General features: G+C 55.1%; 1 protein-coding gene across 1 annotated transcript in view; it reads right to left on the reverse strand.

The window, feature by feature from the left end:
• The window catches only part of SORCS2 (sortilin-related VPS10 domain containing receptor 2), a 488162-nt gene that overhangs the window by 54108 nt on the left and 411907 nt on the right, over nt 1-22147 (reverse strand). The window contains exons 6-9 of the mRNA XM_012656749.1: nt 19096-19160; nt 16325-16443; nt 11217-11306; nt 1289-1468 (exon numbers count right to left, since the gene is read on the reverse strand). Of these exons, the coding sequence (XP_012512203.1) occupies nt 1289-1468; nt 11217-11306; nt 16325-16443; nt 19096-19160 (454 nt within the window). The remainder of the gene's footprint in view (nt 1-1288; nt 1469-11216; nt 11307-16324; nt 16444-19095; nt 19161-22147) is intronic.

Below are 22147 nucleotides of genomic sequence, written 5' to 3' on the forward strand. Positions count from 1 at the left end.
GCTTTTGTGCCGCCTCAGCTCAGTCTTTGCACCGCCCCCTCCAGGAAGCACTCCCTGACTCCTGCCCCGGGCTGTCCAGTCGCTGCTATACGGTGTCCCCAGGCACTTGGGAGCCAGTCTTCTTGCTCCATGAGGGCTGGACGTGGCATCCCTCTGTCCCGCGGGCGGGGCCCGGGGCGTGGCATGAGGTACCTGCATCACCGACGCCGTGGCCCGAACAGCCCAGGAAGCCTGGCCCTGTCTGAGCTCCCCCGGCCTTGGCACCTCCCCTCCTCCTCCCAGCAGGGCTGCGTCATGCAGCAGCCAGGACAGCACCTCCAGAGCCAGGTCTGTGACCTGCGCATCCTGCTCAGAGGCTCTGTAGGACAGCGCCTTTGGGGGACAGGGGTCCCAGCCTCAGGCAGGAGAAGGGCCTCCTGCAGGGTAGCTTTCGGCAAGCAGCAACTGCTGGGGAGCGACCCCGACAAATGGGTTCTCACTGTTAACAAATGATTCCATTCATTACTTTCCTGGGGACAGTTGTTCCTGCTGCTGATGACAGGGGACAGATGGATGCTGAAGCCACCATGCTGGCTCCGTCTGGGAGGTGCCTCCTACTCACAAGCCCATAAACCAGAATATCTGCCCAAGGCTCCGCTGGCCGCCTGTGTGACACACTTGGACAAGAGGCCACCATGTGCCAGCAAGGAACTCAGCTCACCCCTCCCCAGCACGTATCACCTGCCTGCGGCCTAATGGCACAGGAGCGTGTCCCCCCATCACCGGGGCTTCCCACGGGCAGGGCATGCAGGAGGAACTTGGAGGTGGAGGGGAGAGGGTCCCCAGAGGAGGGGCCCAGCTTGGAGCACACAGACTTGGACGAGTCCTGGGTTTTCTGCTTATGTCTGGGTCTGTCTGGGCAGCCTCAGTTTCCTGACTTGTAAGTGGGCTGGGGTGTCCCCCTCCCTGGATATGGTGTTGATAAGAACAAAGGACATGGCCTGTGAGTGGCTTGCCTGGGCAGGGCCGCTGGGTGTCTGAGGGACACTGATGGAATCCAAGTCGAAGCGAGATGGCACCGTGCACAGGCTCCCCCTGGCCGGCCGGGCCCTGGGTCGGAGCGCTTCTCTCTCACTCTAAAGGTACCCACAGAACATCCTCTCGGCCTGCAGAGCCTAAGATATTAGGCCTTTCACAGATGTTTGCGGACCCCAGAGACGGAGCATGGTGGGGGAAGCAAGTGGGGAGAGACGGGGATGGAGGGTGTGGGCGGGCAGGCCTTGCTCCACAACCGCACCCGCGGTCCCACCTCAAGGATGTCGATGACCACGCTCTCCTCGGCCTGCCGCGAGCTGCGCACGTCCCGCAGCGCCAGCGCGTAGTGCACGCCGCGCGGGTCCGACTGGTACAGGTTGTAGGTGTCTGCCTGGTACCACTCCTGCACCGCCACGAACACCTGGTTCTCATCCGTGCTGATGATCTGCAGGTCCTGGGGGGACACAGGGGGTGGGGCATAGGGTCAGAGACAGGCTGAGGGTGGTACAGGGAGGAAGGGGGAGCTGGCGGCAGCATCAAGCTGACCTGGAGCTGCATCTGGGCCCGGCAGCTCTGGGCCCTGTGGCTGTGGACTTCCCTGGGCCTCTGTTTGCACACCTCTAAAATGGGGGTGACACTGGGACCCTCCGTACCTGGTGTGGGAGGGTGGCCAGGGACACCTCCTCTTCCTGGTCCCACACCAGGCAGTCTGGCCCCTGTCCAGCAGTGGGGAGGAGGCATCCTACCTCCATGCACCCCCAGATGGTCAAAGTGACTTGGGGTGATGGCTGGCTGCCCATCCCCCCACTGCCATCGAGAGGATCAGTGAGTCCTCTACTCCTTCATTCATTCACCACGTATTTGTTAAGCACCTACTATGTGCCAGGCACTTTCTAGGCACTGGGATACAATGGAAAACCAGATGTTGTCTCCACCCTTTCGACATGGCAGGCAAGGGAAGTCTGGGAGTAATCCACTCAGCTCAGGTCCTGGGCTGCAGCTACCGCACTGACACACCAGCTGCCATTCATGCACAGCCCTGCGCCAGCCCCATGCCAGCACCGGGCCGTGGGTGCACGCTCTGGCGGGGAAGGCAGAGAAGGAGCCCAACGAGGACCCCACAGGGTGGTCAGGGAGGCTTCCCCAGGTAAGCTTGGGAGGGGAAAGTGCTGGGGAAGGGGCAGCCACGGCAAAGGCCCCAGCCTTGGTTCCTGCTTCTGGGAGCAGGCGGCTCAGGCAGCTCCCGAGTGGGCTCAGCACAGTGGTCTCAGGTTCAGGTCCAGATTGTGGGCTTTTTTTTTTTTTTTTTTTGGAGACAGGGTCTCACTCTGTCACTCAGGCTAGAGTTCAGTGGCATGATCATAGCTCACTGCAGCCTCAAACTCCTGGGCTCAAGTGATCCTCCTGCCTCAGCCTCCTGAGTAGCTGGGACTACAGGTGTGCACCACCACGCCCGGCTAATTTTTTAGTTTTTGTAAAGATGGGGTCTCACTATGTTGCCCAGGCTGGTCTCGAACTTCTAGCCTCAAGTGATCCTCCCACCTCGGCCTCCCAAAGTGCTGGGACTACAGGTGTGAGCTACCAAACCCAATTCTAGTTCCAGATTTTTTAATTCAGAAAAAACCAAAACTCAATGAAATACAAAAGAAAATCAGGGATAACTTTGATTTCTTGCTTTTCTTTTCTCCCGTGTGGGAGGCACCAGAAGAGGCATCGGCATAGCCCATTCTGAAGCCATCATGAGCTTTTATCCCACAGCTGCTATTACTCGGCCTCTCTCACTTGGAAACTTTTACTGCCTGCTGGCAACAAGGCTACCAAGACACAGGCGCTGCAGATGGATGGCGGAGGAGAGGCCAGGCTGGCATGTGGCTGGGGTGGCCTGAGGATGCGCCTCACTCTACCTTTTCTCATCTGAGGGGAGGGCGCAGGGAGGTCACTGTTTTTCTGCGTGGTGACAGACCGAGTCCCTGCTCTGCTGGTGGAGCGCGGTCTTCAGTTGGGGGTGAGGCCGCCGCTGCCTGGCAGGTCATTCGGGGCCAGGCTGGAGCCTGCCCCTCACCGTGCATCCACAGAGGGCTCTGCAGAAAAGGGGTGCCATGTTGGGAAGCACCTACCGTGCACCCCACGGACAGGGAGGACCCCATAGCCACGCAAGCTGGGGCCTGTGTCTCAGGACATAAATCTAACACACAGAAACAACCGGAACCAAGACACGCATAACCAGGGCAGGAGTACAGGGCAGGCCCAGGGCCTGGCGGGTCCCATCTATGCAATGGGACCACAGAGTGACGCGTGTGAGGTGCCTGGAGGTGGCAGGCTAGTTGCTGCTCTTCTTTCCCTGCCTTGGCACCCTGCCCCCGTGTAGTGGTCACTCTCTGCCCCGCCGAGGAGGCCTGTCCACCAGTCCCCGCCCTGGCAGAGAATCGGCCCCGGCAGTCAGATTGTCCTGCGGGGGTGACCAGGGGGGTCTGGCGAGATCATGGGCGCTTCGAGCTCAGGGGGTCCCTCGGCTTCAACTGCACAGCCAGGGTTCAGTATTCACAGTGGTCGCATTAATTCATTAATTCATTAATTCAGCCTTTGCCTCCTCTGTACCTGGGTAAATGCACTGGGTGTTTTTTATAATCTGGGAGACAAAGAAAAACGTGAAAGTGTCTCAAAGTTACTTGTACTGCCACCCTAGAGAGACTTATTTTTTTTAATCTTTATTTTTAATTATTATGGGTACACAGTAGTTGTATATATTTATAGAGTACATGTGGTGTTTTGATATAGACATACGATGCGAATTAATCAAATCAGGGTAATTGGGGCATCCACCACCTCAGGTATTTAACATTTCTTTGTGTTAGGAACATTCCAGTTCCATTCCTTTAGTTATTTTAAAGTATACCCTAACTAATTGTTGATTATAGTCCCTTTGTTGTGCTATCAAACGTTGCTCATTCTATCTATCTACTATATTTTTGTGCCTATTAACCATCCCCACTTTATCCCTCCCTCCCTGCTACCCTTCCCAGCATCTGGTAACCCTCCTTCTCTGTCTCCGTGAGATCATTTGTTTTTGGTATTTAGCTCCCACATGTGAGTGAGAACATGCAAGATTTGTCTTTCTGTGCTTGGCTTATTTCACTTAACATAATGTGCTCCAGTTCCTTCCATGTTGTTGCAAATGGCAGGATTTCATTCCTTTTTGTGGCTAAATAATATTCCATTGTGCATATGAACCACAACTTCTTTGTCCATTCACCCATGGGTGGACACTCAGGTTGATTCCATACCCTGGCTATTGTGAACAGTACTGCAATAAACAGGGAGCTCAGAGACCTTTTCGATACACCGAGTTCCCTTCTTTTGGATGTCTGCCCAGTGTGGGATTTCTGGGTCCCAGGGTAGTTCTATTTTTAGTTTTTTTGAGGAAACTCCATACCGTTCTCCATAGTGGTTGTACTACTTTACATTCCCACCAATAATGTACGAGGGTTCCCCTTTCTCCACATCCTCACCAGCGTTTGTTAATTGCCTTTTTGATAAAAGCCATTGTAACTGGAGTGGGACGAAATCTCGTTATAGTTCTGATTTGCATTTCTCTGATGATTAATGATGTTGAGCATTTTTTCATGTACTTGTTGGCCATTTGTATGTCTTCTTTTGAGAAGTGTCTATTCAGATCCTTTGCCCGTTTTACTTTAATTGATCAATTTATTTTTTGAGACAGAGTCTCACTCTGTGACCCCAAGTAGAGTGCAATGGTGTCATCACAGCTCACAGCAACCTCAAACTCCCGGGCTCGAGCGATCCTCCTGCCTCGGCCTCCCAAGTAGCTGGGACTACAGACACATGCTTTGCCCATTTTTAAAATCAGAGTATTATATTTTTTCCTATTGAGTTGTTGGAGCTCCTTATACATTCTAATTATTAATCCCTCATCAGATGGGTAGTTTGCAAATATTTTCTCCCTTCCTGTGGATTGGAGAGACCTAATATTAATATTTTAAAATGTTTATGTTTGGGCTTTTTCCCAAGCGTGAGTCATATATTTTTAATGTATAGTTTTAGCTTGCTCCTTCACATCATATGGGGAGCAGTTTCCTCTGCTGTTAAAATTATCTGTAAACACTGCTTTTAATGACCACATGATATTCCATTTTATGGATAGACTAGATGTTATTGAACCATTTCCCAACTGGTAAATCTTTAGTGTTTTCAACATTATTGCAAGACAGTCATGAACATTCCTAGATGTAGATCTCTGCCTCTCTGGTTATTTCCTTACTGTAAGTTCCCAAGAAAGGAAATCGCTGCAATGGAGATTGGGGACATTCTTAAAGCTCATGCTACTTGTTGTTAAATTGCTGTCCTCAAAGTTTTCATTAGTTCCTTCCAAACCAGCAGGGTTAGAGGGCGCTCATTTCACTTTATGTATGCTAATATTGAGGATGGCCTTTTAAAAATATCTGCTGGTCACAGAGTTATAAATAATAGGCAATTTTTGCTAAATGTTGCATTTATTTTATTTTATTTTTGAGAAAGGATAGAAGCAGAGACATTTGTTGACATTTTTAAACAAAAGACATGAGAAACAGTCACATATATGGGTATGTGACTGTACATCTTTGTGTGGCCTGGTTCTTGCCTGGAGAAATATGTGGAAGGAAACACCAGGGTTCCCAATATTTGTTATCCAGTGGAATTAAGCCTGCTTGAAAGTAACAGAAACAGGCAAAAAAAAAAAAAAAAAAAAAAAAACAACCGAGACAAGATAGAAGCCCATTTCTCTCCTCTGTAAAAGAAGTCTGGAAGTAGACAGTCCAGCTTGGAAGTGCCACAAAGTCACCAGGGACAGAGGCTCCTTTCTTCCAGGTCACCACTCCCTGTCCCTGTCCCACGATGTGGCTCTTGTCCTCATGGTTCAAGGTGAGTGCTAGAGCTCCGGCCATCATACTGACAGGCGAGGCAGCGGGGATGAGGGGAAGAAAGGCTGGCCTTTAGTAGGGGCCTCTGAGAAGTCACACAGGACAATTCTGCTAGCATCGCATTGGCCAGATTCTAGAAGTGTGACCACATGCAGCTGCAAGGGAAGCTGGGAAATGCAGTCTTTCAGCTGGGAATCAAGTACTGGCTAAAGTTCGGCGTTGATTAAACTAGGACGAAGGGCGGAATGGATATGGAGAGTTCCCCAGGAGTTTCCTCCAGGAAGTGAGGCAGTCAGGGAAGGAGAAAGGAAGAGGCAGCCGGAAATGGTGTCATACCTTATAGTATTATATTGTATTACAATGGCATATATACATATTATTCTATCAGTTATACTGAATGCATTTGAAAGGAGTAATTTCGGAAAAGTTTAAAAGCATTTGTATTAGACATGATGGAGGAAATTTCGCCATAGACGTTTATGTAAAATTCGCAGAACACCTTCATCAAATTCTTTCAGCACTTGGAACTTGTCAGCTCACGGCCTGCTGCCTCCGGGGCTCCCAGCAAGTGACCTGCTGTTGGTCTTACCGAGTGTTGCTTGTACGTGACAAGGCATTTCTCGCCTGCTGCTCTCTTTGTCTCTGTCTTTTGACAGGTTGATTACATGTCTTGGTGTGGGTCTCCTTGTGTTTATCCTTCTCGGGGATCAGTGAGCTTCTTATATATTTATATTCACGTCTTTCATCCCTTTTGGGAAGTTTTTGGCCATTATTTCTTCAAATGATCGCTCCGCCCCATCTCTCTTCTTTTCCTTCTGCAGCCCCCGCCAGGCCCGCGCTCGTCTGCACGATGGTGTCCGGAGGCCCCTTGGACGGTGTTCGCTTCATTCGTCTTTTTCTCTCTGTGTCTCAGACTTGATAGTCTTTAAGTACCCTGATTCTTTCTTCTGCCCTTCAGATCTGCTCTTGAATCCCTCAGGTGAATTCAAATAATCCTCAATTATTCTTTTTAGCTCTAGAATCCTTTTTGGTTCGTTTTTACGTTTCCTTTCTCTTTGTGGCTATTTCCATTTTGTCCATACCTCATTTTCTCGTTTTGTCCGTGTTTCTCCTTAGTTCTTTGACCACCCGTATTAAAGTCTTTGTCTAGTAGGTCTGCCATCTGGTCTTTCTCAGAGAAGGTTTCCATTGATTTTTTCCTTGGAATGCATGTTTGTGTGCCTCATAACTTATTTTATGTCAAAAACTGGACATTTGAATATAATGTCTCATCTAATAATATAGTAACTTTGCTAATTAGATTGTTCCCTTTCTGCAGGGCTTGCCATCTTTTGTTTTTATTTTTGATTGCTGTAGGCTGTCTCTGTACCAAGGATCGCCTTACACGTAAACGTAAGGTCTCAGGCCTTTTCTGAGTTGTGCTTTTCCTCGAGCGTTCATGGTGACTGTCTAAATTCCGCCATATATGTGGTTGCTTTTGAACGTACTAGTCCTTCAATATCCAGCTCCCAACAGGGGAAACTAAAAGGGAGAAAAATAGGCTCTAGCCCTTTAAATTCCCTGGAAGTCACTTCAGCTAGAGGTGGTTGTGACAATGGTGCCCATCCGTGTGTCTGCAGCTGCGCAGTCAGGTCAGAAGCAATCACCAATCCCAGCACAGACCCTGGTATTGGGAGGACAAGGTCCTTATTGCCCACTCTGGCTCCTGCAAGCTGTGTGCAGGCCACTCCGGGAACACAGGCACATTTGCTGGCCACAGGGCTAGGCGTGGGGCATGGGTAGCCTTCACCAGGCTAAGAGCCGAAATTCTCAATATTAGCCTTTTTAAAAAAAACAAAAACTGGTAGCCACAGAAGCTGTGGTGTCAAAGTGAACCTTGACATGCCATCCAGGCCCTCACTTGGAAACTGCAAGCCTTCGAATAGAGTTCAGAGCTCCAGAGTAATCACCCGGGACAGATTCTGCCAGCGCAATGGCTGTCTAGGTGGGGAGATGGATCCTGGTGCTTTCTCCTCTGCCATCGTCCCTGATGTCACTTCCTCCTTTATTCTTGTGGTCTGTGAATATTAATTTACTTTAAATACATTATTCCAAATACAGGAATATTTTACTTTAAAGTAAATTTGCATTTACCCTTTTTTATGAATGTTTTTTATATAATTGATAGTTATTTGAATTTTTCTTCTCTTTTATGTGTTTATAGCCTTGGCCTATTTTTTTTTCCTCTCTTAGGGAACCTGAGTATTTTTTTAAATAAAATCATTACAAGTAAACAATTCAAACAAAGGATATTGGCAAATATAAGAAAAACTGTTTAACCTTTATAGTTTCACAGATAGGTAAATTAAAACACCGGAAGGGTATCGTTTGTATCCTTGAACATAGACGGAAGATAGAAAAAAATGATAAAACACAGAATTTGGCCATGCTGTGTTGAAACTGATCCACTCTAACTTTGCTGGTGTCAGGGTGGAAGTGTTTTAGAAAGCAACTAAGCTCCACAAATATTTATATCCTTTGTCCCGTAGTTCTTTTTAGCCTTTAACTTAAGAGAATTAAAAAGAAATACCTGCAGGCACAAATACATTCATTGCAGCACTGTTTGTAGTTATGAAAAATGGAAACAGCCCAGATGTCCAAATGAGAAGAATGTGGCTTAGCTGAACAGGGCACGGTCAACTCAATTGAAAGTCGTGCTGTCGCGTAAAGTGGGTATCGGGTCTCATTCTAGAAAAAGTCTCAGGCTGCATCGTTCTGTGGAAGCAGGCTGTAGAGGGAGCACCTGCTTGTGATTAGGCCACACAAACGTCACTTTGTCACGTGGCCGAGGACTGCGGGAAGCGGGTCGGGGTGGGGACAGAGTGGACAGGGATGGAGGTTTGGGGGCGAGCCCCCCACAATCCGATTTCTACTGTTCTCACCATGTTACTCAGGCAATGGAAAAAAACAGAAAAACTTTGGGGGTGGTGTGGGGCTAGGAAACAGGCAAGAGGCACAAATTCTCCATAAAACAACAAAGTCTGATTAGGAAATTCCGTTAGCCAGTTCTACAAGCTGCGACAGGAACCCGGGGCTGGGCTGCTCTCCCGAATCGGCGGAGCTCTTGGAACGCGAGCCGTGACGGGAAGCCCCTGCAGGGCGCCGGGGTCCCGTTTCCTGGGGAGCAATCCGACTCCCCATCATCCTCAGCTGCCCTCACTGGGCCCTGGGCACGGACCCCTGAGCGAGGACACCGAGAGCCACTACAAATGCCACCCGCTCTGGACAGGTCCCTGGTCTTCCCTTGGGACTGAATGACGTGAAGCTGTGTCTGTCATTTCTGTCGTGCCCTTATGACAGTGGGCTGTGCCTTTTATTAGAGCCCCACGAGTGTTTTCCATGACCTCCAATTTCCACAGAAATGGGGGAGAAGGAAGCCGGTGTGGAATACACCCTATTGAGGGCTCGCAGTGGGGGACACGCCACGGTGCTTCCTGTAAATCTCACCGACAACTTTGAGAAACACACACTGTGACATCACATCTGCAGACGGGGACGCTGAGGTCCAGGGAAGCCATCGCTCAAAGTCACAGAGGTCCTGACTTGTGGCCATAGGCTCCTCGGAACACCCTTGGAAACAACCTGACCGCTGGTCCAGCCACTCCTACGCCCACTGCCGGGGTGGGGGGCGGGCAGAGACGGACCCTGGCGTGGGCCTGACCCCCAGAGGTGCACCCCCCTCTGCAACACTGGGACAGAGGGCTTAAGACACAGGAGGCTTCTGATGGCACAGTCCCTAGGGCCACTGCCCCAGGGGCCAAGGAAAAGCCTCTCACATCTGAAACAGCCCCTCACCCCCCAGGGATGCCAGCTGCCTTTGCCTGAGCTGAAGCCATTAGCTTGCAGTTTTCTCAGCCGAGCCTGGAGTCAGTCTACTAAGCTTGCTCCTTTCCTTCTTTCCTTTCCTTTCTATTTTTTTCTTTTCCTTTTCTTTTTTTAAAGAGAAGTTTTAAGAAGGCCTCCTGGACTTTTCCCATCTCTGGCTCAGGACAGGTCTGCTGGTGCCCAGCACAGAAGCTCCTGTGCCCAAGGACTTTATCACAATCTACAGTCCCCCTCTTAGAAGGCCAGGGCAGTGGTGTCCTCTCCTCTACCCGTACTCTCTGCCCCAGGGCCTTTGCTTGTGCTCAGCCCTCCATGGAACCACTTTTCCTTGCTCTTCCCAGAGCCACTTTATGTCCTTTGGGCTTCAGATGAAATGTCCTCTCCAGGGACACGTCCTCTGTCACTCTATGTCTCGCCCCCTTCACAGCCAATCACAACTTGCAGTTGTTTCACACAAGTGTCTGTCTCCTTGATCTTCCACCTGTTCCCTGTCTGAAAACCCTGCAGGAGCAGGGACCTGGGCGCCTGATCCGCAGCTGCAGCATCAGCTCCCAGCACATTTCTGGCTTAGTAAATCCACGTGGAGGCAGGGAGGCTCAGTCTGTGTCTCTAAATTATGCATGTGGGACAGCAGTCTGTAAAGCACATCCTCTGACTGTCCCCTGGAGGGGACTGTGGCATGAGCCTGGGTCGACTCACTTGGGCCTGGGTCTGAGACCTGCTTTTGTGTCTAACTAGCTGTGTGGCCTCAAACAGGCTCCTCAGCTTCTCTGAACTTGATCACCTCCTCTGTGAAGCAGGAATAACATATAAGCAGGATTGGGATGGTGGAGCTAGGCTCTGAGGCAGGGCCAGGGGCAGGGTTGGAGCAGATCTGCTCCCAGATCCCCCTTGTTTGCTTGCCCAGGCTAGGGGAAGGATGTAGCATTAATTGAGCACCTACTATGTGCCATGTACGCTACTAAGTGGCTGAAGTGCAGGGGTGCATGAAACAGAAATTTTCCCCACCCTTGGCAATGTCAGACAAGAGCAGGGGATGGACACAGGAGCAGGGGTCCCCAGCGCCCTGGGCATCAGGAAGAAAGGTGGGATGAGCGCAGAAAACCGAGGCCTGGACCAGCCCGGAGGGTCACTAGTGAGTGACATGTCTCCTGAAACATCACATGTGCAAGAGTTCTGGTGAAAGACAAAGCAGGCAGAGGGAAGAGCTTGGCAGAGGCCCTAAAACAGGTGGAGGCTGGACACGTCTGAGGCGGGAAGGGGCTGGGTTGGCTGGAATGGAGGGTGTGCGGGGAAAGTTTTTGGAGGAGCATGGCCGCACTTGTCTTGTCCATTCTGACCTGGGACTGCCGAGCACCTCCACATCTGCGAGCTCAGGCTCTGGCCATGGGGCCAGGTAGAATGGGGAGCCACTCTCACCTTTGGCAATGCATACTTCGGCAGCTTCATCAGGACAAATTCATTGCGACGATAAGAGACGTAGTATTTGGTCCGGTTTGTTGATGTTGCCTAACAGGAGGGAAGAAACATATTTTTAAGGGGCTTGATTTCCTGACAAGCCAGATTCTCATGAATGAAAAACTACACATTGTATTCAGCTGATGAAAATTCCCCCTTACTTATACCTGTTCTTCTTGAAACAGATAGACTCCTATTCATCCTTCAAACCCCCATATTAAATGCCCTTCCTCTGGGAAGTCTTCTCTACTCCCTACAGTTAGAACTAACCTCTTTCCCCATGCTCTCTCAGCTCCTTGTTCCCCTGCATCCAAGTTATGGAATAAGATGGAGAAAGATCTGTTTCCCAGATCTTCTTTTAAAAAGGGTACTTTGGTGAGTTGCTGGGTAGAGGAGGAGACGGGCCAAAGATAAGCTCAAGTCACAAAAGGTAACCACCAAACCACTGGGCATGACAAGCAAAGCCAGAGGCAACACTTCCTGAGGACTGTTGCATGGCTGCACCATCCTGGGTGCTTTACCCTGGGCAGCTCATTTGATCCCATAATGAACAGAGGAAACTGAGGCACAGAGCTTGAAAAACTTGTCTCCTAGGTATTATAGTAGAAGAGGCAGGAGAAGAGAGGCTTCTGCTTTCCAGGGAACAAGGAGGAGAGAACAGGGCAAGGGAAGGAGTAGGGGGCAGCCAAAGGGAGGGAAGAAGGGCAGGGGCCCCGGAGGGGACAGTTTCCTGCAGCCGCTGTCTCACTACATGTGTGTGTTAGGTATACATGAGCGTGACTGTGTGCCTCTCATGTGTTCTCTGTGTGCATCATGTGCACACGCATCCCATGCATGCGTATATGTGCACCCTATAGGAAGGTGTGTGGGCATGTGTTCCACGTGTGTGAGCATGAGTCCTGTGTGTGTGCACACATGTGTGTCCCGTGTTTGTGTGTGCACATGGCAGCACGGTTCAGGGCTCCAGAGCACAAACAGTGCCTGGGTTCAGATTCCAGCTCCAGCCCCTATAAGCCATGTGGCCTTGGAGAGTTACACAAGCTTTCTGAGCTCAGTTTCCCCCTGTAAAATGGGACGACATGTCAGAGGCCACCGGATAGGCAGCGGTGGGGACTAGCATCTGGGGTACGCTGGGGGGGTGGCCCCCTAGGAATCATGACGGTGTTGGATGTGGCGATCGTTGCACATCAGCAAATACACAGCAATCCCTTACAATGGCCAACCACGTGCTGTTGATTGTGACTGCGACGAGGACAAGACTTCTCTGGACAATTCCGTCCATGGAGACAGGGACTGTGAGGTCTTGGGGTGGTCTGGCCCTCTGTGCCCCCTGAGCAGGGAGTGCTGTAATGCTGGACACACTGGGGTCCTGAGAGCTCAGAGAAACAGCTCCCGGAGGAGGCTGGCGGACTTCCTGGAGGAAGCAGCGCCCTGCTCCCTCAGAAGGAAGAGCCACTCTTGCAGCAGCAGGAGACAGGCCTGCTTAACCGCAGGGGAGGATGCTGGAGGGAGTGGCTGAGAGAATTCTCTGTCCCTTCTCAGAGTTTCAGGGATGGGGGGAGAAGGCAGCACCAGGCCTGACCAGCCTCCATGCTCCTCTACATGTTTGTGTCCCTGGAGATGGCACTGCAGGGCCTGGGCAGATGCCTGCACTGGGGGCGGGATCAGGCGAGTGCCCCGGAGGCCAGCCTTGACCTACCAGAACGTCCAAAGCACAACAAAACCCTGGAACGTGTGAGCTGCTCACGTTGTGTTTTATGCCGTCCCTTTCACAGAATGACCAACCCGAAGCCTGTGGCCCAGCCAGTGGGGGCAACCGAGCGGCAAGAGCAAGGCAGGGAAGTTTAACCGCAGCAGCGTCATCAGTGGGACCCCGCAGGGCCTTTCCCCAGAAGTGACCGTGGCCAACCTCTGCCAGGGGCCTTCCTTGTGGGAAGGGATGGTCGTGCCCATTGCGTGGATTAGCAGGCGGAGGCTCAGAGGCGCGTCGGGGTCAAAGCCCTGGTGCCGGTCTGAGATACGCTCTGTCTGCAGCCCAGACCCCTCCCGAGCAGCCTTGGCCAGGCCCGGTGGCTTCAGCAAAGGACCTGACCGAGAGCCACGCTGCACCCTGACTTGCTGCCGTGCCAGACACTGGGACCCTCCCAGCCTGCCGGTGGTGTCAGGAGGGCCTGAGCGCCTCCGCTAGGCCAGGGTGCTGCCGGGTCCTTGCACAGGCCGGCTGCCTCCTCCCCAGGCCGCTCTGTACCGAGGCTGGGTGGGGGTCCAGGCTTGCCGCGGTCGCCCACTTGGTGGAGGGGCTGGATTCTCTGCTGACTCCTGAGCCAGTGCTCCTTCTGCCAGAGCAGACTGAAGACATGGCTGTGGGCAAAGGATACTTTAGACACCTGCTGTCCCTGTTGGAAGGTGACTGAGTGCTGCCTGCTCAGATTTGAGGATGTGCAGAGAGGAGCTGGGCGCCCACCTCACGCCTCCAGGGGCTGCTGCTGCAGGGAGGGGAACTGCCCAGTGAGGGGGAGAGCAGGCTGGAGGGCCCAGCCCCCGGTGTCGTCACTGGTAGGGCAATTAGTTTTTCTGAGCCTCAGTTTTCTCTTCAGTAAAATGGGCCCGCTGCCAACACATGAAATTCTGTGAGTAAGGCCATTTATGGGCATCTGTCACAGAGGAGGGGCTCGAGAGACACGCTGTCACTGTGGCCGGAGCATGGATGGGGTGACCACGGGTATCTCCGCTCTTAGATGGTTACAGCAGGGCCACCCCAGCGCCAGGCATCTGCTCCCAGAGACAGAAATGCCCTTTAGGACAGGACCACAGAGGGTCTCAGAATCAGAGGCCACAGGGACTTGTTGCCACAGAACAGAAGAGGCCGCAGGCTGCTGGGCCACCAGCACGCCACTGCCGGGCAGTTCCGCCGGCCGCGGTGCTCAGACGCCCTTCCTGCGCGGTGCGGGGGGCCTGGGGGCTGAGGCCTCTCCATCTCAGCACAGGCTCCCGGGGCTGCTGAGGACCAGGGCGGGAGGAGGGGGAGGAGGGCGGCGGGGGCCTGAGGTGGGAGTTGGGAAAAGCTTTTCCGTGCAGTCGTTGAGAAAGACGGAAACCAGGCTGGAACCCAGACGAAGCCCTGCGGCCCCGACGGCCACAGCGTGCGCCGTGCACTGACTGGACCTTGCTCCTGCTAGAGCCGCCGGGTGCTCGCAGCTGGGCCTGGGCCTGCTCCAGTGCAGCACAGACAATGTCACCTGTTGCCTCGCGCCCACATCAGACAAGGCCACTCCGTGACCGACCGTGGCAGAGGGAGACAAAAGTGAGACCACTGCGCAACCACGTCTGAACACAGACCAGACGTGAACGCTGCCCAAGTCCCCAGGTGACCAGACGTCCAGTCCTGGCTGAGACAGGCGAGGTGGCTTTAGCCCCCCTGAGACTTCCCTCCCTCTGGATAAGACTGACTGTGGTGCCGGGCAGGACCCGCCCCCCAGACAGGACCCGCCTTCCGTCAGCACCGCCCAGAGCCCAGTGGCTTCCTCCAGCCTCCCCAGGTCCCCTCCCATGGCCACACCCAACCATCGGGCCTCTAACCGCCTCACCCAGACGCTGGGTTCCCCAGAGTGCACGTCCCCCTCGCTGCAGAGGGAGGGCCACCTGCTCAGCACAGGTGCGCTCCCGGGCTCTTAGGCTGGGGGCCCTGGCAGGCCAGACCATGTAAAGTTTAGAAACCGCTCAACATGGATGTGGTTACCAATGAAGCTGGCACTGTCTTTGCTCTAGTGCTCAGCGGGTATTTGCAGAAACACAACGCCAGACGCTGGGAGAACAGGCAGTGAGTGTGCACCTGGAGCCCAGCCTCGGTTTGCCCGTGTCCGGCACAGGAACAACAGGAGTAAACCATACAGAATGACACAGCAGGGCCTGGGCTGTGACAGGGAAGGCCCTGGGCTGGGGTGCTCCGAGCAGACAACCAGTGGCCCCAGAGTGGAGGCAGAGGTCAGGGAAGACTTCCTGGAGGAGGCGGTGAGTGATTGGGTCTTGGAGAAGGAGAGGGGATCAGGCAGTGGCGAAGGGGGCGCAGGCGCTCCGGGCACAGGCAGTAGCACGTGCGAATGCAAGGGGCACGGGACGCTGGGGGCTGGGCGTCGGCAGAGGGCACGGACAGGGCAGGGCTAGAGGGCAGGGTGGGTGCTGGTAGGAGCCTCGGTCTGGCCGGCTCTAGTGCAGGCCGGGATGCCCCTGCCTGTTCCGGCTCCTAACTCAGCACACGCCAAGTGCGGAGCGGGGCGCGGGGGAGGAAGCGCTGCTGAGACCGGGCACGGAGGAGGCTGGGAGTGTGGAGGGCCTTCTGGGGAGCCGGCACCCAGCAGCTGCCCTCACAGGGCTTTCTCGGCGGGAGACTTTGGACTTGTCTCACAGGGTCCTGGAGGGTAGGGCAGGGACCGATGGGTGGGAAACAGACTGAGGAAACAGGTGAGGAAACAGACTCAGTCGTGGGGCCAGAATGAGCTAATGGCTTGAGCAGTCCAGGAGAGGGCCAGGCCGTTTTGGAAGGGGTGAGCTGCTCATCCATGGAGGTGATTAAGAAGCCGTATGACCAGCTGTTTACTAGAGTTTCTGAATTAGCTCGGCCCACATGGGTGTCGAGGGTGGTCCCACTTGTGGCCTGGAGGCGGGGGGGCACAGGCAGCAGGCCCTGCTTACTGGGGTGTGGACACTGGTGCCTGGCGGCCAAGGCAATGACCAGGAACAGCCCTCATCGGTTCCAAAGTCACCAAAGAAGCCAAATGGGGCCAAATGGGCTTAGGTTCAGGGACCTCAAGTGGTGGGGAGGTCCCTGGTGGGCAGAGGGGAGGGGAACAGGGAGCCGGCGGTGCCCCTGAGCCTCGGTGCTGGCATGTGTGGGGGCCTCCGGGAGTGCCCGCAGCCACTGTCACGGTCGGGAACTGGGAACCGTTAAGTTGCGCTTGAAAGTGAAACAGCCGTTTTATCGCCTCCTTTCCCAGTGATTCGCTTCCCCCGAGTGCTCACCCACCACGTCGCCTATCGCCGATTTCGAGAAGCCCCGGAAGGAACTTTACCTTAAAGAAGATGTAATCGTCCTGCACGGTCAGAGAGCCGTGGTCAATGGGGCCTGCGAACAGGGCCGATAGTGTCTTCTCGGAGCAGTTGTGGATGTGACAGGTGACGTAGCGAAAACCTGCAGGAGAGAAGCGCCAGCCCGCGGCGCAGGAGAGGAAACATTCGGACTCCAGCTGCAGAAGAGGCCAGACGCCCCTTCCAATGCTGCTGCGGGGGTTTGTTCGTGGGTCTGGGTTTTGAAGGGCCGGCCCGTGATGACGCCTGCTGCTGAGAGGGCCGCTCTGGGCCAGGTGCACTCCGAGACCGGCCCTGCAGACCTCGCCGGGCGGCGGCGGTGCACCGGAGCGTGCCGCCTCCCAGGGAGGGTCAGTGCGGGCTGCCCGACACAGCCCGGCTCCCCTGCCCTCCTGGAGTCCCCCACACCTGAGCAGGGGTGGAGACGGGTGGGACTCAAATGCTTCTTTTCCCCCTAACTTTAAGCAAATGCTTCTGCCCTTTCCCAGATGTGTATAGCTAAGAGAAACCACAGCTGTGTTTACTCCAAGTGCTTCTGTTTCTCCAGGGCCTGGGGGCTCGGGCAAGTTGACACGGGGGTGGGGGGGCCGGAGCCCTCGAGCCTTGAGGAAGCTCTTCTTCCCAGCTCGTGAGCCAGGACGGGGATTTAGCCACAGGGACCAAAGTGGGCCAAGGGAAGGACACCGAGTGCACAGCGCCTTTGGGGTGTGTCTTGACCATAGCCCAGGGGGGCTGGGCAGCATGGAGAGTGGTTAGAGGCAGGGGCTGGGGGGCCAGGAACATGTGCACCCAAATTCGACCTCTACAGCTCACAGTGGGGGAGGCTCAGCCTTGGGTCCCTCCGTTGCGCAGTGGGATACGTGTACCTCCCAGGGTGCCTTGGGAGTCGCCCACGGCCACACTACTGCCAAGCCCCTCTGGAACCACGCCCATGTCCTATTTAGATAGCCGGTCACCCTCCATGCTTGAACTCTGAATTCCTGCAGTGGACTTGCCTGGCTGGAGGCCCGGCGGGGACGCTCTCTCAGGCCGGACTCGGCCAGCGAGGCACTTGCACGCCCACCCACTCGGTCAGTCCTCATTCACTCACTCCCTCATCTGGGCACTCGCCCACCCCGCCGCGGTCAGGCTCTCACGTTCCAAGGCCTTGTGCCCACGAGACAGGCTGCGTGCTGGGCGCCAAGCCCTGGCCCCCAGCACGGGCCGATTCCGTGGCGTAAACACTCCCACATCCAGATGCGCTGCCTGGATGGAGTCACTGGGCAGGGAGCTGGGAAGGGACGGGGAGCCCGGGCCACCCGCTGCTCTGGAGAGAGGCAGACCGGCCACGAGCACACAGCGTGGCGAGCGCAGGAGAGTCTATCTGTCCATAGCACGTGTTATTTTGTGACATTTTGCACAGTGGTCTCCAGGGGGTGACTCCAGCATCTGACTCGTTGCTTAATTGTTCAGCACCCCCACAGGGGGCACAGAGGTGACGCTACAGGAGCCCCAGGCCCAGGGGAGCATGCAGAGCTGAGATGGGGGACCCGGAGGAGGGGCTGGCAGGGCAGGCTAGGACGGTGGGAAAGGGCCCGGGGTGGGGAGATGGGGGAGCGTTCCCAGCAGGGGTGACCAGAGGTGCAACGTGAGATTGGGGAATGGCCAGAGGAGAGGGCCAGAGGGCCAGAGGGCCAGCCGGAGGGACAACAGGTCCCAGTGCTGTGTCGTCTCACTTGGCCAGACTATGCTGACGGGACACCCGGGCTGGGGTGGCCAGGGCAGGGGTCTCCAGGAGCTTCGGAGGAGGCCCCACCCATGAGCAAGCCAGTCCTGGAGCCCCTCACGCAGGGTCACAGCTGCGGTCTGAGGCTCCCTCCTCGCTGGGGGCGGCTGTGGGAACAGCTGGGTGACAATGGCTGCCCCTCATTTCAGGTTTGAGCCTGTCCTTCCTGCTGGCAGGAGTCCAGGGTATCACAAGAAACGACCACCCCTGCTGTTGCATGAAGACCTGTCAGGGAGTCGCCCCACATTCCCCTGCGAGGCTTGGGGGTTCTGAGTTGGGTGAAGGCCTTGGGAGGTGCAGCGGGGCACGGGGTGTACCCGGCTGGGGCCTGTGACCCCAGGCAAACCGGGACCCTCTCTGAGCTCTGTTCTCCTGGTTATCGAAGTGGAAACTGTAACAACAGCCCGTGTGAGCGCTGAGTGTGTTCACTCACTCACTGCCATTATTCCCATTTAATAGCTGAGCACGCTGAGGCAAGTTGCCCGGGATCCCGCGGTTGGCCAGGGCTGGGAGCTGACCCAGCACTTCTCTTCTAATGGGATGGACACTGCCTGGCAGGGGTCTGGCCCCACAGAGGACCTGTGCAGGGGGCTCTGATGCCTCCAGTCACCACTGTACCTTCCGTCCTCCCAGCGTGCAGGACCTGGGCTCTCTGGGGCACAAGGCCGGCCAGGTCAGTGTGCCCAGGCCCTGTCCCTCCCTCACCCCGCTCAGTGCCCAGAAAGCCGGGCTTGGGGCTGAAGCGTGGGAAGCACTCAGTGGATGCTCAGGGGCAGAACGAATCGCCCTCTTAATAGACTTTTCCACTGGAGCAGAGACCCCTGACTTCAATGTCCTCGGCTGGAAACAAGCACATTTACAATTATGCCACATTGTAACACAGTGAGGTCAGCTGAGCAGGGCAAGCCACGGAGGACGCACGATTGAACACAGCACGGCCGAGCTATGCTGGGGGCGAGGGGACTCCAGGACACCTGGCGCCGGGCTCACCTCCACCGGGGTCCTGGGCCTCCATGTGGACCAAGTCAGGGTCAGCGTCCACCCCAGACACAGCCCTGGAAAAGAAGATTGACGTTGGTGCTGGGAATGGAGTTGCCCCACCTTTCCCACGGCAGCTCCCCGAACCCCAGGTGGCCACTCCTGCTCTGGGGTCCGGAAGACGCTGCCTCCCCGAGAGCCCACCTGCTTCGGAGGGCCGTCGGAGCCTCCGATTCTCCCTTGCGGGAGCCTGGGTGAGACTGGCATTCTTCCGGTCACAATACTGTTTGTAAAAGACTCTCCCCTTCATCAAAGGCTTTCACACCTTGTGCTTGTTTCTGATCATGGAGAACTGGTGCAGGAGACAGGCAGGTGCAGGTGCAAGGCCCACAGTGGCACAGTGTGAGTGGCCGGCCCCGCCCTGGGCCGCTGCTCTGCACTTCCCTGTTGCTCAGCCAACTCGCTCTGTCCAGCACCTCAGGAAGGTTCTGCTCTTGGCCATCCCCCTGCCAAGAGCTCCATGCTGCCCCCAGGACTTGCCTGGGTGCTTCTGGGGGCCACGGCTCTGGGGAGAGGAGCGCGCCTGCTCTCGCAGCACTGACGGCGCGCGCCAGGCTGTCCCCCTCCCGGGGCTGGGCGAGCATGCTGAGGCGGGCATCCTCCTTTGCATTTCACAGGCCGGGGGTTCTGTGACTTGCCGAGGCAGCAAAGCCTGTGGCGCAGGGCTGAGACACCTCTCTCTGCAGACCCCACACGACCCCTGTTCACGCCAAGGTCCTAATGCCTGTGTCCTCCGGGATCTGCCTCTAAGCAGGCGAGCCCTCAGCGTTTGAGAAGCGGGGATGGAGCGGGTAGCCTTGCCAACTGGCTGAGCCTCACAGACACCTCCAAGAGCCAAGTGGGCCCTGGGGACAGAGAGAAAGGGGACAGAGTGGCTGCCCCCCGGAGGCTCCTGTGTTAGGACGAGGGCCTGCACTCCCCCTCCCCTCCCCGACTCCTCTCCTGCTTGGTGCTGTCCTGCTGGGCAGAGCCACTTAGCGGGCAGGAAGCTTGGGGGCAGCGCCAAGACCTAGGAGTCTCTACTGCACACGGCACATCACCTAAACCCACGCAATAGCTACAGTGGCAAGTGCGCAGGGGCAGGGGACATCCTAGGTGCTCGAGTTGCCTCATCTCACTTGGTGCAGAGTGACTCCAAGTGGTTTGGTTACACCCATTTGACATGGGGAAGCCAAGGCTCAGAGAGGTGAGAACACATCCACGTCACACAGCTAACAGACCTAAGACGTACAGCCCAGGTCCTGCAGTTCCCAAGCCAACATGCTTTCCTCACACAGGCTGCTTCCTGGCTGCGCACAGCGTGGTGCGTGACAATAACCCAGCGAAGGGATAGCGGGCGGGGACAGCTGTGTCCCGGTGCCCTGCCCTCAGTCCAGAGTCTGGGTGGAGTCCACACTTGCCACGCCCCCTTTGTCCCAGGCTCTCCCTGTGCTCTCACAGGCTGCCCGCCCACGTGGGGCCAGCTGGAGGTGGAAACCCCCTCTTACCTTCTTGGACACTCTCCGCGGGCAGTTCCAGTAATTACACTGGCACCACTTCTGCCTTGGATTTATGTGGCACCTCTCCTCCCAGCACTGGAGAGCCAGTAATGGCAGGGCAAAGGGCACTGCTCAGGGTTAATGAGTCTGAAGGCCTCGCCAGCGAGGGTGATCCACCCATTCCATCCAATCACTCCGTCAGCATAACTGCCCATGCCGGTGCTCCATTCACCTGTACTAGGCCATGTCCCTGTCAACCTGCCCTGTGTGTGTAATAAAAATCTGGAGAGCGCTCACTGGAAGTCAGGGGTTGAGGGCTCAGAGATGAACAAGACATAGCCTCTGCCCTCCAGGAGAGCACAGGCTAGCAGGGAGGCCATATGAAACAACTACCTGTCCACCACATGTCCCATCTGTCTATCCATCCATATGTTCATCCATCCATGCATTTATGCATGTATGCATCCATCTATCCATGAATGCATCCATCCATGTATACGTCCATTCGTCCATACATTCATGCATCCATTCAGCCATCCATCCGTACATCCATCAATCCATGCATCCATGAATACATGCATGACTCTTGCATCCATCCATCCATGCATCTATCCATGAATTCATCCATCTGTGCATCTATCCATCCATGAATCCATCCATTCATCCATGTATGCCTGCATGATTCATCCATCCATCCATGCATCTATCCATCCATCCTCCACCTATCCATACATCCACCCATGCATCCAGGCATCCATCCACCCATTAATCCATCCACCCACCCATGCATCCATCCATCCATTCACCTATGCATGAGCATCCATCCATCATTTACTGAGCACTGACTATGAGCTGGTCCAGGGCTGGGGCTGGATATATAGAGATGCACTTGGCAGGTCCCTGCCCTCCATAGTCTCACAGTCTGGAAAAAGGTCTGTTAACATTTTTCCTAGGCCCAAACTCTTTAGGACTCAAGTTGGCAAGAAACCACGCGGGCTGGTCATGTCAGGGCACAGTCTGTTGCTGAGCAGCCTCTCATCGCACAGGCAGGGGACAAGGCTGGGACAGGAGGAGGTTCTTTCCCATCCTTACAGAATGAGAACAGATCTTCCTCCATGAGTGGATGGAAACCAGTTCTTTGGGAGGCTACAGTCTTACTGACTAGGGAGTGTGTGCACGGCACATAAAAGGTGTTTATACGTGCTTTTCAATGAATGAATGAATGAGATGTAAAGAGAAAGGGAGGAAGGTGAAAGGACGACCATTCTTTGAACGCCAGCCATGTGCTGCACATTGAACTGAGCACTTCATAGTCGTCGCTTATTTCCCCCACGGGACCGTGGGGGACGGAGCCTCCGCCTCGGAGATGAAAGGGCAGAGGCTGAGAACGCTGCAGGCATTTGTCTTGTGTCCCACAGAAACCTTGGAGGTTCCTTCCTCTCTCCCTGCCCCCCCCCCCTGGTGTTTGGCCTGAGCAGGGGGAGGAGGAGGAGTGGGGAGCAGATTTGGGGGATCCAGCGCTTCCA

This window comes from Propithecus coquereli, unplaced genomic scaffold (genome assembly GCF_000956105.1).
Source record: "Propithecus coquereli isolate 6110/MARCELLA unplaced genomic scaffold, Pcoq_1.0 Scaffold518, whole genome shotgun sequence".
Classification (NCBI taxonomy): Eukaryota; Metazoa; Chordata; class Mammalia; order Primates; family Indriidae; genus Propithecus; species Propithecus coquereli.